The sequence below is a fragment of the Perca flavescens genome, chromosome 9 (genome assembly GCF_004354835.1).
Source record: "Perca flavescens isolate YP-PL-M2 chromosome 9, PFLA_1.0, whole genome shotgun sequence".
Classification (NCBI taxonomy): domain Eukaryota; kingdom Metazoa; phylum Chordata; class Actinopteri; order Perciformes; family Percidae; genus Perca; species Perca flavescens.
Genome location: NC_041339.1, coordinates 7,051,058 through 7,069,654, shown reverse-complemented (window position 1 = coordinate 7,069,654; position 18,597 = coordinate 7,051,058). Strand labels below are relative to the sequence as shown.

At 39.2% G+C, this 18,597-nt stretch overlaps 1 protein-coding gene across 7 annotated transcripts in view; it reads right to left on the bottom strand.

Annotated features, from left to right (window-relative positions):
- Positions 1-1,011: 1,011 nt before the first annotated feature.
- LOC114561358 (epidermal growth factor receptor substrate 15-like 1) overlaps positions 1,012-18,597 on the bottom strand; it is a 72,440-nt gene continuing 54,854 nt past the window's right edge. For 6 of the 7 annotated variants that reach the window (XM_028587355.1, XM_028587357.1, XM_028587356.1 and 3 more), the window contains 4 exons: positions 18,249-18,342; positions 5,736-5,897; positions 1,978-1,994; positions 1,012-1,269 (listed from right to left, as the gene is read on the bottom strand). In XM_028587355.1, the coding sequence (XP_028443156.1) occupies positions 1,123-1,269; positions 1,978-1,994; positions 5,736-5,897; positions 18,249-18,342 (420 nt within the window). In that variant the 3' untranslated portion in view covers positions 1,012-1,122. The remainder of the gene's footprint in view (positions 1,270-1,977; positions 1,995-5,735; positions 5,898-18,248; positions 18,343-18,597) is intronic. The other variant, XM_028587359.1, reaches the window with a different exon arrangement.

The window sequence follows — 18,597 nt, the reverse complement described above, 5'->3', positions numbered from 1 at the left end:
TATTTGAAGAAATATGCTTTAACTCAACTGGAGTCGAAGGAGAAGCCCAATAGCAATTTCATTTCTGTACATCTAGTACAGAGTTTGGCCTATTTTAGCACAAAGCAGAGGGAAACATGTTGCCTCCAGCAAAAGTAAAAGCACTAATATCAAACTTTTCACTTCTTAACTGAGTCTTGGTTAGTGACAGAACTTCCTGAAAAAAAAAAAAAAAACTGAGAAAAGAGAGAAAATTGTAAATTGAAAATTCTCAATCCTGAGGACCATCAAATCCAGTCTTCTCTATACGCCTCTCTATAAAACTCAATACTTATGTAACACCTCATTCTGTATTTTCTTACTCGCAAAACAACTCAACACTAAACACTTACAGACACAGTTTATACCTTCAGTAGCTCAGTGATATATCCATGTCACCCCTATATATCAGGAAAAAAAGAAATCCCTTTTAAGAAATACCTGGGCAGTTTGAGTTGTAGTGTCATTGTTCTTCACAGCTGTGTGTTGCTACTGACAGCAACAGTTTAGTTAGCATGCCATTCCTCCACACTGTGAGCGAAGCTGGAGAACAAAAACAACACGCTGAAATTCAAACTGTTGAGGTGTTCTGTCGGCTAGTCTGCTGAGCCCAGTGAATGGCTCCGTCACATCACTGTCCAGCCACTATAGTGCATATACACAGTGCATCCGTTTGTTTCCATCAGGCCCCTCTTGCCTCTTTCTCCTCCTCTCCTTTTTCATCCTTCAGTCCTCTGTCTCTTCACGTCAACAGGAGACTTATGCAGTAATGAGTTCTCGGGCTTCCCTCAGCTTCGTTGTCCTGTTTTGTTTTTTTTAAATGCAGGGTTAGCGGAGAGACTTGCCTGGAAGTTCTTTCTGTTCCATTCGTTGAGTCATTGCATGTAATTAGTGGAGGTGCAGGACCTGTATGTGTGTGTGTGTGTGTGTGTGTGTGTGTGTGTGTGTGTGTGTGTGTGTGTGTGTGTGTGTGTGTGTGTGTGTGTGTGTGTGTGTGTATGAACACTTGAGAATAAGTACAGTAATGTGCCTTGTGTCTGAATATTAGGTGTCAGTCATGTTTTGTCTGCATGTTAGCCGGTCTACGCGTCAGGGGGTTCCAGGTCATGCGTTGGACATCTCGGCCTTGCTGAGGGCGATGGCGAGCTCCAAGTCTTCCTGCTCCTGCTGCCTTAGCCTCTTCAGACGTTCTCGCTCTGCTCGCTCACTCTCTCGCTTCGCCCACTCCAACTGCTGAGCCTCATTCCCAAACTGCAGAGAGAGAGAGAGAGAGAGAGAGAGAGAGAGAGAGAGAGAGAGCGCTAAAGTGATGCCTTTTTCCATGGTGCCGCCAAATTATTGTTTCGATGGTTTAGAAAAAATGTCTCTAAATGAAAAAATGTCTCTAAATGTCTTAAAATATACATTAACATTAATCCAACATATTATTAGTAAAGATCTTTTTGTTTTTATGTACACAACATTGATAATGGGCTTACTGGCCTACAGCTAAGGTAGCCATAAGGTAGCCATCCACAGACACAGTTAAGCTTAAGGGCCGCTTTAAAATGTAAAAATTGAGAATCGAATCGTGACCTTAGAATCGAAAACGTAATCAAATCGAGGATTTGGAGATTCATGACACCCCTAGTATTATCTGGTGTTTCCTGTGTTTTACCGGAAGCTAGAGCAACTAGAGGGGTTACAGATTTTAATGACGCCATTGACAGGCGACCAAATGACACGCGACCAAATGACACGCCCTGGGCCCCTGATTAAAATAACAGATTTCTCTGAGTTTGAACATTGTCGGGAAACATTTGGGATGTTAGTACACAACCAAAAAATATATAACATAGGTACAATCCTTTCTTTTTTTTTTAACCAAAACAAATGCTTCAACATACATCTGAAATGCACTGCCTTATGGTCATTAATCAACATAATTTTATGTAAATTTCATTGTGTGCAATCTCTTACCTTGGTTTTGTCAGGTCCTGTCAGAGAGGTGGATTACAAAAGAGAGATATTATAAACCAGAAATCCCTGAACCAGGAGAGTTTACACCACAGCACACATACTCTTTGAAGGGATACCTGCAGTTTCTGTTCAAGCCTCTTTGAAACACTCCACACCATTTGTGTTTAGCTACCTTTTTTAAAAAAAAAAATTATTGAGAGCTTCAATCATGAATTCTTACAATGCTAACAAGCTACTGAAGTTAAAGTAGACACTTGCTGCCAACAAGTGTTACAGATGGGACAATGGACTGTGGTGAAACAGAACTGTCAGTGAATCCCTTCACGCGGCGACAAACTAAAGGAAAGAGCAGCTAAACATGCAATGTGACATACAGAGAGTGGGTGACAAAAGATGGGTCTGAGTGATGATATCATCAGACTGCAGGTGGGAATCTCTAAGCACTTCACGATTGGCTGAGCCGCTGTATGCATATAGGGGGGAGCACTGAAAGTGTGCCTGTAGCAGCATCCTTGGAGTAAATCAACACGCACTCCAGCATGTTCTGAATCACTTCTTCACAAATACATTATACATTTGGTTGCTCATGCTTAGCCATACTCACCAAAACTAAAGGAGAAGCTTAGATTGTAAATATGACGCACATGTTTATGTCCGTTACGTTTTACCATCCAATTGGTTCAGCCCACAGACTGCATGAAACTCCTGCAAGCTTTTTAAGTCTCTCTTTCTTTTCTTATGTCTTCATTTTTTCATTGACTTCTCATCATTTTTATGCTGCTGTCTTAGCCAGGACTCCCTTGTAAAAGAGATTCTGAATCTCAATGGCAATATTCCTGGTAAAATAAAAGAATTAAATAAATATAATGCTGTTGTGTGTACCTTTAGCCTTGTCTTTTGTGTAATCTCTTGTTCCAATATACTTTGGTTATATGCAAGGGTGTAACTTTGGTTTGAGAAATGGGTGGGGCACAAAACAGGGGGTTTGGGGGTCCCCTGCCAGATTTGAATCCCATTTCCTGCATTTCTAAATCATTTATAGGGAATATGGTGATACAAAACCCAGGAAATAATAAAGTTGATCCTAATGATACATTAAACCAGAAAGAATAGTACTAAATTATGTATAAAAAAAGATGCCTTACTTTCTTTATTGCTTAAAATAGGGGGCAACTTATAAATAAAATTATATCAAACAAATTTGAAAGTGGGGGGGACACAAACAGGATTTTGAAAAGTGGGAGACATGTCCCCCCTGTCCCCAGTGGAAGTTACACCCTAGGTTATATGGTTAGATGGTACATCACACTGCAAATAATAAAAAAAGAAGTGATGCATGGGAGGAGCTAAGGCGGGCCGAACAAAGCCTGGTTGCCTAAACACACCACCTGTGATGCCAAGTACCTGTCACTCAGAGCTAATTATGCATACCTTTGAGCCTTAAAATATTTTAACCTAAGTAAGTTAAATTCACTTACTGTTGTCATGAAGGGCGAACTTAGCTTTTGCTGTAAAGTGACGTTTTATGGGGATTGACTTCTTTTTGGAGCCAGCCTCAAGTGGCCCTTCAAGGAACAGCAGTTTTTGGCACTTCCGTGTTGGCTTCATTTTTCAACGCCGGAGGCTTGGCACTTGGTTCCGTCTAGGGAACGTACAGCCTTACAAAATTATTAGTTTAAGATAAAAATGTATGTGTGTCGGGCAAGGCTGGAATGAGATGGTTTTGTTGGAATAGACTTAGATTTAGCAACTTTGGTGGAACAGTTGAAAAGAAATATGTGTTTAATTCCATAAATGTATTATTTAATAACAATAGTAACTGCTGCAAGAACCTTATACTGGTAACGAAAAATGTTGAAATGTTTCATGCTTCAAATGAATGGCCTTTGAATGGCTGTTGCTGAAGGAGACATCTGTTTTAAATGATGTGCTTATTTATTTTTCATAAATAATGCTTTAATTTATACCCGGTAAAGCAGTCAGTTTGCATCTGAGGTGCAATTACAAAAACAGATGGTGAAGCAGAGTCCTGAGGTTGAGAATAAAGAGGTGAAAGGATGCTTGAGAGTTGTGAGAAGACGCAAAATTACAGTAACATAATAATATATAACCTGCATAACAAAAACAGACAGCTACGGAAGAGGATTAGGGCCACATGTGAAAAGAATAATTTGAGTTCTAAGTTCAAAGTCAGAATTCTGACTTTAAACTCAGAAGACAAATACATTTTCTTTTAACATGTGGCCCTAATCCTCTTCCGTAAACAGCAGAGTTAAAGCACTAAGCAACTACCAACAACAAATGGTGAACATAGTAGCACACACACACACAGCAAGGGCATGCAGGGCAGACAGACTCAAGAGCTGAGAGTTGAGTAGTGATACTGCTGCGTCTCATGTCAGATAGATAAATCGGACTCATAGTTGTACTGAGTAGCACCAGTCAGCCAGAAGCAATATTCCCTGCTTAGAAAACAGTGAGTATGTACCAAATAGCTTACATCTGTCTGAATGAAATCTGAAATGCACATTCCCTGAGGGATTGGTGTGAGTTCCTCATCGTTGTTTGCTTATGGGTTACAGCAAGTTTGTGTTTGTTTCCATTTGTGTACTCTCAGAGACTCTACTAGTCCAGACTGATGCTTATGCCGACAGTCTGGGGAAACCCTGACAAACTTATGATATTCTTCAGGCCAAAATAAAAAATTACAGCTTAAACACCAAACGGCAATTTCTAAAGTGGGTTCAAATGTTGTGTCACAGCGGCCAATTTTAGGTTCTAAGTGAGCTGAGCCGTATTGTCACATATGATTTTGATAAACTTGGCATTTACTAGGCAAAACATGAATTTGCATTTATTTTTTAACAATGTTTTTATTCTTTTTTCAGTAATACAATATTATGAATTGGCATTTGTTACCTGTGAGTTTACTGGTGGTGTTTGCCATCATCTTGTATCCACAAAAGGGGAAACTGTGTGCTGAGGGCTACACCGTGAAGAAGGCTGTTTGTGCCACTACGCCTGGGTAGCTACCCAGCTCTATTTTAACATACTGCCAATTTTAATATGAAATAGCCATCTAAATAAAATCTTTTTCACTTTTTGAAAGAAGAGTGCCTTGGATCTTTCTTCTTTTTTGAAAGTTTGTGTTCCCTTCCAAAAAGCACCTTCATTATTTGTTTGAACTTCTTCTAATGAATTTTCCGGTTGTCTTATTCTCAGAATATAAGAAAACATTCAAGTTTAACCGATATTGATGACAATAATTGTGAGTTGCTAATCTGAAAAATGGCATCTGATAATGAGCTTTTGCCTTCACACAACTGGAATTAATAAGCATTCTCCTTATCTCAGTTCTGCCTACATTGTTATCAAATCTCAATTTGCAAATAGAGAATGTGAAACTGTTGTACTTGATAAACAAACTAGCCTTTTTCACTAATCCAGATAAGCCATCAGATACAGATCATGTTTTAATAGCAACTGGAAATGAGGTCACTGTACTCAGTAATCAGATTCAAACCCCAAAACATGTTAGGACCATACCTTGTTCAGTAACGACTGAGATGATAACTCATCATAACTCATCAGTCTTTGTAGCATGCTAAAGTCACTATAACTTAAATCTAGTGACTGTGCTGGTGTCTGTGCAGAGCTGTGTGGCCTGGTCTAGACACTGGAAGTTAAACAGTATCACCCATCTCAACTTACGGAACTGAAGTCTGCAAAACCTGAGGTAGAGTCTTTAGAGGCTTTACTTGATGCTGAGGATGGGGCAAAAGGGTCTTTGCCGCTAAACGGGTCTCCCGGGCCTTTTTTACTCTGAAACGGGTCGATGGCTTCGCCGCCAAATGGCTGGAAGGGGTCACATGGTTTGGAAGGGTCAGCTGTGCCAGACATGCTCACTGGTGTACTCTTACCTAGAGAGATAAAAGACAGAGGTAACCATCATCACAGAGACGAGAGTTTTCATATCATAGGCAAGTTTCCGTATTTTTTCCACCATGCCAACAAATGCTTGCTGACTAAAACAGGCATGGACAACCTGTTCAAGTTGCCGTTTAATTACCGGTCATTGACTGGGGAAAAAAATGATGAGGACCAAAAATTCTAAGTGTCTGTCCCATGGCATGAAAATTTCACTTTATAGTATATAGTTTTTTTTAACATTAATAAGAGTTCCCCCAGCCTGCCTATGGTCCCCCAGTGGCTAGAAATGGCGATAGGTGTAAACTGAGCCCTGGGTATCCTGCTCTGCCTTTGAGAAAATGAAAGCTCAGATGGGCCAATCTGGAATCTTGCTCCTTATGAGGTCATAAGGAGCAAGGTTACCTCCCCTTTCTCTGCTTTGCCCGTCCAGAGAAGTTGGCCCGCCCATGAGCGAGAGAGAGAGACATCATGGCTTGCAAACAAGCAAAGTGGCAGTTGGTCAAGGCCACACCCCCACCCTCCACCTTGCCCCCCCTCTCTCTTCCTCAATAGCATTTAAAGCTTCAGACACAGAAATGGCACATACGAAGGAAAGCTCATTGTGGGACTGGCTCTAGTGGCTGTAATTCTGCACCAAGGCTGAATTTCGGGAAAGAGACTTCAGATACAGTATTAGGGGACCACTAAGACCTATATAAAAGCATCCAAAAAGCAACATTCATAGGACCTTTAAAATAGGCTACAGTGATTTTCATATCTTTCGTTCTATTAAAAGAATAAACAATCATGATTTATTCATAAAAAAAGTTCAAGTTGCAGCAAGCAGCATTACTGTTAAGCCAGTTTTACTTTCAAATACTGTCGTTTTTATTGTTTTAATATCTGGCTTGCAAAAGTTAATTATTTTAATTCAAGTTGGCACTTTATTATTTGATGTGCCAATTTGTTTGCTAAAACCAGGGTTAATTTGTAAAGTGGAAGGTCCCGGAGCGCAGAGGGGGGGTGGATCCGGCGACTCAAAACGGGGGTTGGAGGCAACGGAACAAAAAATAAATAAATTACCCTGCCTACGTAGCTTCTCTGACTAAAAGAAAACCTAAACAACGCTGTGTGTACATCAGGGCAATGACCGGTAAAATTCCACCTTACAGGTCACATGACCGGCACCAATTTTATTTTAGCGGAAACACTGCAGTTTATGTCCATGTCTGTCCAGACTCATATACTATCTGTAGTGAAAACTCTTTAAAGGAATGTAATTAAAGGGTATTCCAGTGAATTATTTCCAGTGAGAAGCATGCTATTTTAACTCAGATACTATTTATTGAGCTTAGTCACACCTGAAGCCCAATATCAGCAAAATCAATTAGCTACTGTTGGACAATAAGAGGAACAGGAGGCCCTGTGTACTGGTTGTCATCCATGGAGAGGAAGTGAAGAGGAGGGTGGAGAGTTTCAAGTATCTTACAGTTTTTTTCGATGATACATGATACATGCATTACATTAATTTGACTTGACTTTGTTCTGCTGTATGTCTATTAATGTGTAAATTCATAAGTAAGGACACACAGTCAAGGCGCGTCTGGGACAGCGCAGACATTTCTGCTTTGTGGTGAGGAACAAATGCTGAGAGAAGCTTAATAAACAAAAACAAAACGCATATCACAGGCTTCAGGTCTCAAGTATCTCCAGAGGAGGATGTAACGCATGTATTCGCTGATGGCTGAGAGATACCATGACTCATCACTGCAGCTTGTATGAGTAATTTTCACCTTAGTGAATTATGCTGATAACACAGGATCTGATTTGATCCATTCTGGATTAAAAGCACACAAACACCCGGTGCTGGCATATTTCGCGGAGGATTTCACTGCTGCCAGCACTCTCGGCTTTCCCATGGTGAGTTTGTGGAATTCTGCACAGCTCATTTGTAAATTCATTTTTACTTTACTTTCGCTGCGGACCAGGTTAAATGAGCATCTGTTTCTCACATCAGCCCAGGCACCTTTTATGATGGAAAACACCCGCCCTGAGTAAGCGTTGCTCACGGGGATGCTCAGGACGAAGGACAGCAGTTTGGCATACTGAGGGAACGCGGACCTGCTCTTCAGCGCTTGGGCCCAAAGCTCACCTACAGGGTGACTGTGTGTCGCCAGATTTGGCATCTACGAACAGTTTTTAATGTTCTATCAGACTTTAACTACTCGAGAGTCTGCTCTTGAGACTTTGCTGTAATTTTCGGGACAGTTAGGGCAGGATTGGGGATTCGGGACAACTGCTTGGATTTCGGGACGGTCCCGAATTTTTCGGGACCGTCACCCTACTTTGCTGGGTCACCCTACTTTGCTGGAAAGCTTTGAAGCTTCATGAGGCTTCATCTCGTCATCACTACTGTTTAGGAAGGTCAGCCAGCTGATCAGGCTGGAACTGGACAGGGTGGAGGCTGTGGCAGAGGATGAGGGATAAAATGAAATCCATGTTGGATTAGCTGCTCGATGTGGAGAGAAGGTTGAAAGGCAAGATACATTTTTACCAGTAATTGACCTAAATATTTTATGTTTATGTTACGGCCGACAGCAACTACATCATATCTGTTTCCAGCAAAACAGAGCGAAAGCAGAAATTGCAGAAAAATCCATGCTATGTACTTCTTTACAAATTAAATAAATTTCAGATTGACTGGCTGTCATGTGATGTGCATTCTTCTTAGAAAATTATTTGTTTTTAGTCTCTAGAAGTGTATTATTCAGCTTTTGTTTTTGTTAAAGAAGGAAAAGAAAGTCACAATACGCAATACTATCGAATCGTAACACAAATCAAATCGACCAGCCCTAGTCATTTGCTGCGTACATTTTTGATTTGTGATATAATGAGACATGCATTACATTACAGTTTGTTTTCTATTGCTAAACGACCGTGGGCACAACTGGAGTTACATGTGCAAAACTACATTTTTGATTTGTGATATAATGAGACATGCATTACATTACAGTTTGTTTTCTATTGCTAAACGACCGTGGGCACAACTGGACTTACATGTGCAAAACTCTAACTACAGTCTGCACAGCAGCAGTTCATGTGGACCAAACTCTAGTTTGTTTTTCATTGCTTGAACACAGTTTTCAAAAGTCTACACACTTATCCCATGACTTTAACCACAACGTGCACAACACTGTGGATCTGCAGCACTTTGTTCAAATGCTAACACACTGCTGTTAAAACTGTTAACCACACATTCAAAACAGAATAGATTTCAGTCTGGTGCCTATCAAACACTGCTGATTGGAATTTTAGCTGAAAGCCTAAGCAGGTGTCTTGTTTTAGACTAGTTAGTGAACATATATATGGTATTTATACAGAGAAAGCTCTAAAACAGCTATAAAAAAAAAAAGAAGTGAAAAATACTATATCTTTACAATAATAAAACTGCGTTCTTACTGTTTTTCATAAAGTAATGGAGGTGAAAGCAATGGAAACGCCACACTCATTTGTATTTAGAGATGACGCAGACATCCAATGTGATGAAGAAAACCTGCCACATGATGCTGGAGAGAGGCAGAATTAGTCACACTATTTTTTGTTAATGTTATGTACCTTTAGTTTTTCCCCCAGTAATTCCATAAATTACTAGAGACAAAATACTATATTGAAGAAAACTTCTGATTTTCATTCCTTGTTGTTTACCTTACGTAAAAATTGGTAAATTATACAATCTATATATTTTCCTTAAATAAACTATTGAGTAATGTCAAGTCATTTAAATTGTTCAAACTCTAAAGATTAAAAGTTTGTAATTTCTGTATTGGTGTTTGATGCTAGTGTTTTTACCCTCAGTGTGTTCTGAGGGACAGTGTGCGCACTGAGCCTGTTTTGAGACGTGTGTTAAGAGTTGTGTTCACATCACCTGACTTGTGTTTGCAGGTGATGTGAACTGTTTAGTTCAGGTCACTGTTGGTAAATGCAAACTGTGGTTTGAATTTTGCACATGTGACTCCAGTTGTGCCCACTGTTGTTTAGCAATCAAAAAAACTGAACTTGACTTTGTTAAGCTTTGTTGTTCTTGTTCTGCTGCATGTCTATTAGTGTGTAAATTCATTAGTAAGGACACACAGTCAAGGCGCGTCTGGGACAGCGCAGACATTTCTGCTTTGTGGTGAGAAACACATGCTGAGAGAAGCTTAAAAAACAAAAACAAAACGCATATCACAGGCTTCAGGTCTCAAGTATCTCCAGAGGAGGATGTAAAGCATGTATTCGCTGATAGCTGAGAGATACCATGACTCATCACTGCAGCTTGTATTAGTAACTCTCACCTTAGCGAACTATGCCGATAACACAGGATCTGATTTGATCCATTCTGGATTAGGAGCACACAAACACTACATTTTCTAGTTCTCACAGCTCTGCCCACGCCCTGCTTCACCTCCGGTGTCACCTCAAAGATAGCTACCAGCTTTTGAAAGCCGCACTCAAGTTTCACCTCCACTCAAGTTTTACCTCCACTCGGGCACAACAAAGAAATTTCACATCTAGTGGCAACACAAATCTTTTAAAAGTTATCATGTGCAGTGCTACATCCTCCGCTAGTATAGGAAAAAAAACAAAAAAAAACAGCAAAAGACAACAGCCAGAGGACCAAAACCATAAGTGACACCCCATAACCCACGGAACCATTCTCAACGGTTTCCTGGTAAAACGCTTGGTTAGGGTTTCTGCCCACATTACCAACTGTTGGCTCACCAATTTGACAACTAAACAATTCAACTGATGTTCATGTTCATTCATTCACATTCCTGTTAAAAGTCAACATATATTTATCAATGCTAATATATATATTTTACTCCCACATAAGTTGTCAAAGTCAGGATTTATGCATATAAAACTATGGCTGCAATTAATGATTAATCTGTTGATTGTTTTCTTGATTACTTGGTTAATGGTTTGGTCTTTAAAATATTTTTTTTAAAATAGCGATAAATGAACATGGCAATTTCCCATACCAAACAGTTAAAACCCCCAGCCATATTCAGTTTACAATTATATAAAACAAGAAAAGCAGCAGAAAGTGATTCAGATCTATATAACATGTTTTTAGACTAAATTAATTCTGTGTCAAGAGGGGAAAAAAATATGTAAAAAATAAATAATACATTTTAAGATTATTCTCGAGCTTGGGGATTAGTATGGGTAAGAAATAATCTCAACTGAAGGTGCAGCTTTTATCTTGACTTGAAATGAATTTGTCACATTTTAAGATCTCTTACAATGCCTTTCAGATGTGCTATCCATGAAAACAAAATAGATCTGCATTTTCCTGAAAATATTAAATTAAATTGTATTATATAATATAAAATGTAAAGACTTAGCGATGCTGTAGAACCACAGGTGGAGCCACACATGATCAGTAATCCTAGTAATGGCATTTTCTGTTATTAACAGGGAGCTAAAGCTAAGCCTGGCAGAGGATCGTGGGAACATTAAAGAGTACACCATGTTGCATATATAGGTGTTAAACCACAGGACCAGTCAAACCGTTGACAGACAACATTCACATACGTATTTAGCTGCATTACCAAGATAATGTGGCTGATCGAGGTGAGCAGTTCATTTCACACGCTACGCTGATCAAAACTGCATGCCTGGCAATCAGTTTTTTGCTCTTTCAGTAAACTGCACACATACACACAAACACACTCACACTTAAGAAACCACAATCATGAGCTCCACCCTGTTTTAAAATAATCCACATTACTGGCATCTAATTTTAATGACTATCACAGGATTGTACGTGCATATATTTAATCTACTAAAAACAATACAGCAATGTGCCCTCAATTATGCCAGTTTACTTGTAGCACCGTCACTGCAGCCGTGACCCATTCCCATGTGCAGTAGGTGATGAGAGAAAGTGATGGAGCATGCATGTGTATGTGAGAGTGTGTGTGAAGGAGAGGAAGACATAGAAAAACATAAAGAACATAATGGAATATATGAAGAAGAAGATTGTTACATTGGTTAAAATGCTGGCATTCACCTACTGCACACAGCCTGCAGCCTGACCTTCTCTGAACCACTCACCCTTGTAAACACACACGCACAAACACACACACACACACACACAAAAAGGGAAGAGAGAGGAAGCAAGTTAGGGTGTGTCTGCAAACAACAGGCCGAGCAAACCACACATCATTGCACTTACAACATCACCCTCACATGCCTACACACAAACATCAGAGCAGCAGCTCGTGAACAATTATAATATCAAATCTATAGAAAAATCTTGAAAGCATTAACATGAATTTTAGGCGTTAGTCATTGCAGAGTGAACAGTGAAGATGAACCTGACAGAGAGCTGCTGGAGTCTGATTGTTTTTGTTGAACAAATGAAAAGGCTGGTATCGAAGCTGTAACAGACTCTTCTCTAGTTCCATTCTATAACCACTGAGTCAGCAAGCGTGAGGGATAGTGTAATTGCAGCAAGTGTGGCCACAGTTTAGGCTGAAACACAGAAAAGAGGATTTTGGGTTATCGTGGTTCACACTCACTTTCACACATAGTTCGGTGCAATTCAGAGGTGAAGTTGCAACACTGTTCCATTCTTCATTTGGCGCGGTTTGCATTCACACTGTACTTTATCAAACGCACCAAACACTGTAAATAAATGTCATTCGGTCGAAACTTGCGGACACTTCTAGTCGCTGAAATAATGGAGCAACACCAAATTAATAGCGTCTTGGGTTTTCTGGTTTTGCTTTAGTGTTTCTAATATTTTAGAAGGAGGCAAACAATACGAGCAGCTTACACATAATACACACATAATTAGGACCGATGTATGGTCCTAATTATGAATCTGAAAGTTATCAATCTTTAAATCATACATAAGTCTGTAAGTTGTGTGCAAGGTTGAAATTGCAGGTTAGTAAATGCACTGTTCGTTGGTCCCCTTCTATATTTGGGTCGGATTGCATTCACACCTAAAGTGAACCGAACTGTAGAGCGCTTGGAAGTGAACTGAGACGCCCGTTTTCAAGTGGACCAGAGTTCGGTTGTTCAGCCCACATCAGAGTTCAAATGAGTTTTCACACCACCCCAAATGAACCGGACTATTCGACGAAACGCTCCAGGGTGTGAGCACCAAGTCTCATAGCAACAGTGTTGTGCTGTACCCAAAAGATATTTTTATTTTATACAAAGACACTAAAGCTCATGTGTTATGAGCACTGAAGACGGAAGTGAGAGAACATTTCTTGAGCTGTGTCCAAATTCTATACTAATCTAATTGCAGGTTGTACTGTGTTCACACTAGATTTTTGAGTGTGCTGTTGATGTACCCTACGTCCCACAATGCAATGTGCTAAGGAAATGGAGTTGCTGCTCATAGTATACAAATGATGGACAGCATCTTCCATTGTAATGAATATATCAATGTTGTGCACACCTCTTTTATCTCAAATACATGTCATGTACACTACCGGTCAAAAGTTTGGGGTCACTTAGGAATTTCCATTCCACTCCATTCCAGACACAATACCTGCTGAGATCAGTTGTATTGTTTTTTTTAACCAGGGCAGCAGTTTTCAGATTACATTATTTGCTTACATAATTGCAAAATGGTTCTCGACTGTTGTAGAAAGAAGTGGCTGAAGAAACACTTGAAATTCATGCTTTTTGGTCTAAACGTCATACCCAAATTAAAAGTGGTACAGCTCCCATATACTTTGACACTCAGGGGTGTGCCTGATATCATTGGAAAGGTGATTGATGTGGGTTTGTTTGTGTATTTGAGAAGTGTTGTATTTTGTAGTTTTTTGGCTTTTTTATTTGCACTTTTCAAATAGAAATAAAAAACGCACAGACATATTTGTAGAAAAGAATTCATATAAAATCCATTTTTTGAGTCTTTTGGTGTCTGGATTGTTTCTGTAGTAAGCTGAGACGTGGCTAATGCCCTGTGGCGTCTGTCACCTGTCAAATGTGTTTACAGCAGTGTATTCTAATCACTTTACAGATGTATGACTTGGACGGAAATAAAACACCTCCATTCTAGCCTCTGTAACTCTGTGTCAGTAAGGCCTAGAATCGCCCTGACACTTGTAACAAAAACTTGAGAATGTTTCCTTTCCAATGATATCAGGCACACCCCTAAGTGTCAAAGTATATGGGAGCTGTACCACTTTTAATTTGGGTATGACGTTTAGACCAAAAAGCATGGATTTCAAGCATTTCTTCAGCCACTTCTGTCTACAACAGTTGAGAACCCTTTAGCAATTATGTAAGCACATAATGTAATCTGAAAACTGCTGTTCTGATTAAAAAAACAATGCAACTGATCTCAGCTGGTATTCTGTCTGGAATGGAGTGGAATGGAAATTTCTAAGTGACCCCAAACTTTTGACCGGTAGTGTATCTTTGTTGCTGTCACTCAAACAAACACTAGTGGAGAAGGGAGAGACAATATCTGGTATCAGTGGGACTGGCCCAACAACCAACTAAGAGCTATAACACACCAGAAAAGCACATGGTCAATTTGAGTGATAAGTGAGTGATTTTTTGTGTTTTCTTCATTTGATATTTGTCACCACTTGACATCAGGTCAAATAGTTCAGCAGAAACCTCTGTATATATCTGCACATTACACATTAGTCAGGGCTGGGAAGTTCCATTTATATAGCACATTTAATCTCATTGTGTTTCACATTAAAATATATACAGCAATAAGAAGCATGTATAGAGCATTTTAAAGAAAAATGAAATACAAAAGATGCACCCACACAACAAGCCCTGCCTCAACCAACAGACACACACACACACACACACACACACACACACACACACACACACACACACACACACACACACACACACACACAAAAAGTAATACACCATCTTGCAGAAGCTTATTTCAGGCCTTATGTGAAATGTATTTGATGTGTTTTCCACCACCATCCAAAGACCCAGGACTAGGTGGAGGGATTATATCTCCAACCTGGCCTGGGAACGCCTCGGGATCCCCCAGTCGGAGCTGGTTAATGTTGCTCGGGAAAGGGAAGTTTGGGGTCCCCTGCTGGAGCTGCTCCCCCCGCGACCCGACACCGGATAAGCGGACGAAGATGGATGGATGGAGATGGATGGTGTTTTCCACCAGTTTCTTCATGAATCTAATCTAACCTTCCAACCTTCTCTCTGAGTAGATTTCTGTCTTGCTTGTTATAATTCAAAAGCGATTTCACTTAGTGCAAGTTCATGAAAGTTTAGATCTTTGCTGATCTGAACAGGTTGTTTGGTTGGTAGGTTTCTCCACAGAAGCCTCCTTGCACAATAAGAGCTGTCTTTTAAATTGTTAGCTTGTTGGGGATTAACAGAATAAAACCTATGTATATGGCAATGGCTGTGTTGGCTACTATGGTTGAAGAAACAGAAAAGTAGAATTACTGCCTTGTGGATTTATGCTTCTGCCAACCAGTTAAGTTTTAGTTTACATCCATGTCTGTCCAGACCATGGACTGAAAAAATAATGGACGTAGCAGCAGTGACGTTACCCATTGGTTTGTGGACCGCCGTTTTGAAGCATATGGCAATTTGGCCTTTGTCATCTTGGTTTTTAGAAACCGGACGTGACGATTTTTAGACAAGAGGGTGGAGCTGGGGAGGATGATGCTACCAAGCCAGCTTTGTTTGTGGTTGCAATGGTGCTGTGCTAAGCTAAATGCTAAAAAGGGAAGTTGCCAATTTTCAACACTTCTGAAGTGAGTCATCCCACTAAGTTTTACTAGCAAGTAAATGCGGACCTCCGGTTACTGGTGTCATTCATCTGCATGTAGGAATGTAATAAAAGGTATTAAGTGTATTTTTTGGCGAAACATGGATGCTTCACACACATCTTCAACCCAGCAGCACAGAAGATCTCTACAATCACCACAGTTTCAAGATTTGTGTCGCCAATTCAGAATCCAACCAAATGTCTCCCCTTCTGTTGCTGAGTTATGGTGTTGAATAATGGCAAGAAAAGTGTTTTTGCAAATCATTATGATGTCACAGTGAAGTTGACCTTTTGGATATAAAATTTCATTGTGTCATCATTTATAATAATGGACATTTGTGTGAAATGCCATAATTAGAGTATGAAGTCTTGAGTTAGGGCCAAAAATGTGTTTTGAACTTGACCATTGACTACCAAAATCGAATCAGTTCATCTATGAGGCCAAGTGGACGTTTGTGCCAAATTTGAAGACATTTCTTCCAAGTGTTCCTGAGATTTCTTTCTTTTCATTTCATGTTTATTTGAATAGGGACAAATGCTTAGACATAGACATTTGTGCAACAAATCTCCAATGTACAGCATCACAGCATTTATAGCTATTGCCAATGCCCAATGCCAAGGCTTTTCACCAGCGTTCACAAGAATGGGACGGGCGGACAGACAACGCTAGAACATAATGCCTCTGGTCACGGCTACTGCCAGCATAAAAGCATGAAAACACCTATAGACAAACGAAAAGATAAAGGAAAAGATGTCAGCACTAGATTAGGGATCGACCGATACTGTTTTTTAAAGGCCGACACCGATTATTAGTAGTTAATCACACCGACAACCAATATTTGAATCAATATGCATTTACGGTGAAAATGAAATTCTTTAAGTCAAAATTAAGATTTTGGAATGTTACAAACTGCAACACAAAACTTTGTTTAAAAGCTTCAAGCAATTATTGAATAAATGAGAAACTTTCAACATAATACCCAGTAAACAAGAGTCAGATAGTGTTGTGGGTGGGACATTAAGTCAGACTCAGTGGTGAGTGAAACCAAAGCAGAGGGACAGACGCAGAGCTGTAGCCGAGCCAAAGTAGAACACTTTTTAATTCATTAACTTTATCGGTTATAAGGCAAATAAAACGCTGAAAAAAAAAATTAATGGATGTAATAGTTAATTAAATCCAGGTCATGTTTGTAAATGAGAAGCTGTTCTCAAACAGTTTACATGGATAAAGGTTTAGTAGTAGTAGAAATCCGGTTCTGTGTCAAAAGCAAATGCAAATTTGTACATTTACTATTGTCAATATTACAGGATATAAATGCGTCAATGACATGCTACAGTGCACATCAGTCCTTGCCACTGCTTGGTATATTTGAATTAAAAAAATAACACACGAACATTGTGTGTGATGGCAAACACAAGAAGGCTTTTATCTTCTCTGTACCCACAATGACATTCTTTCCTGTTGACAGATCGAGCAGAGTTTAAGACTGTGCTTTCTACGTTAGAGGAAAAAAAGCTTTTCTCTGGTTCCAGGAAACGTGTACAATTCAACACTGCTTACAACTACACACTACATAAAAGTTGCCATTCAAAAAGGTCTGAATATCTTATTCTATGGAGGAATTTTTTTATATAGTCTTGCCTGTTGCATTTAATTATTAAACTTGTTTCAAGGTAACTGGTCTTTTTGTAGTGAGATGTATCTATTTGTTAGAGCTGAAGAGAAACAAGACATCCATTAACTAAAAAGTAGATGGCTTTGCTTATTTTAAGAATGAAACTAGGAAAGACAAAATCAACACTGCAAATACATTTTTTGTATTATAGTTAACGCAAATACATTATTTGTGTTAAATCACAACAAAAACTATATATATATATATATATATATATATATATATATATATATATATATATATATATATATATTTATCCAAATAAATCATGTTTGGATTTAAAACTGCTCTAATCAATATTTTTTACATTAGTCTCAAATGACTATGTGTAATATGAGGTCAACCATGAACCCACAGAGAAATATCACCAACTCTGCAGTAGCACAAGAGTTTTCATGGTTTTCTCTCATCTTTGATTTCATTTCTATTACAAATGTTTTTTCGTTATTCCTTTATTCATTATTTGTCTTTTTTCAGCTCATAGTCCATGAACACATAACACACATCTCCTTACTCTACGTTCTTCAGCGTGCACGTAAAATCCAACAGGTTGGTGATTATGGGCATGGCGGTCATGTGGCATCACACATGTTGTCTCACTTCCTGTCTTAACCTTTGTTCCACTAGCCTAACCTCGGTCAGAGACCTTTTAATCATTCCTTTTTTCTTAAAAAGATGAAATTATGGTAATGGGGTTTTCTGTGCAATGTTTTAAGCTAAATCCATAGACAGTAAAATACAATAATCAAAGTCAAACAACTCATTATTTAACAAATATCCAACTATTATTTTGTTAGCATCCAATGACTGAAGCTGTGATAAGGTACACGGGTACTTCTAAACAACTGTTATACAGTGTTGCTTCCCCCCACCCCCCAAAAAAGGCTCTGTAGTGTGACACTCACCACTGGGGGGTTTGGGCCTTGGAGGAACACTTTTCTTCGGTGGCAGAGCTGGCATGTCGCTCTTCCTGCTGAATGGGTCGTCCACAAACACCGACTGCAAAGAGTGAGAGGAGGAATATGTGTTTTTTTTTAGCACTCAGCTGTATGCCAAAACAGTATAATCTGACAGGCAGTGGCACAATATAGTCTATAAAAGTTCTGAAACTGAAGAAATGATGGCACCAGGAAAAGATTCAATTTATCAGTAAAAAAAACAAAAACTAATTAAAACAATAATAATGATTAAATTGGACCAAATACGAGATATCCTTTATTTAATTTTGTGCCAATATGGCGTTATATAGTATAC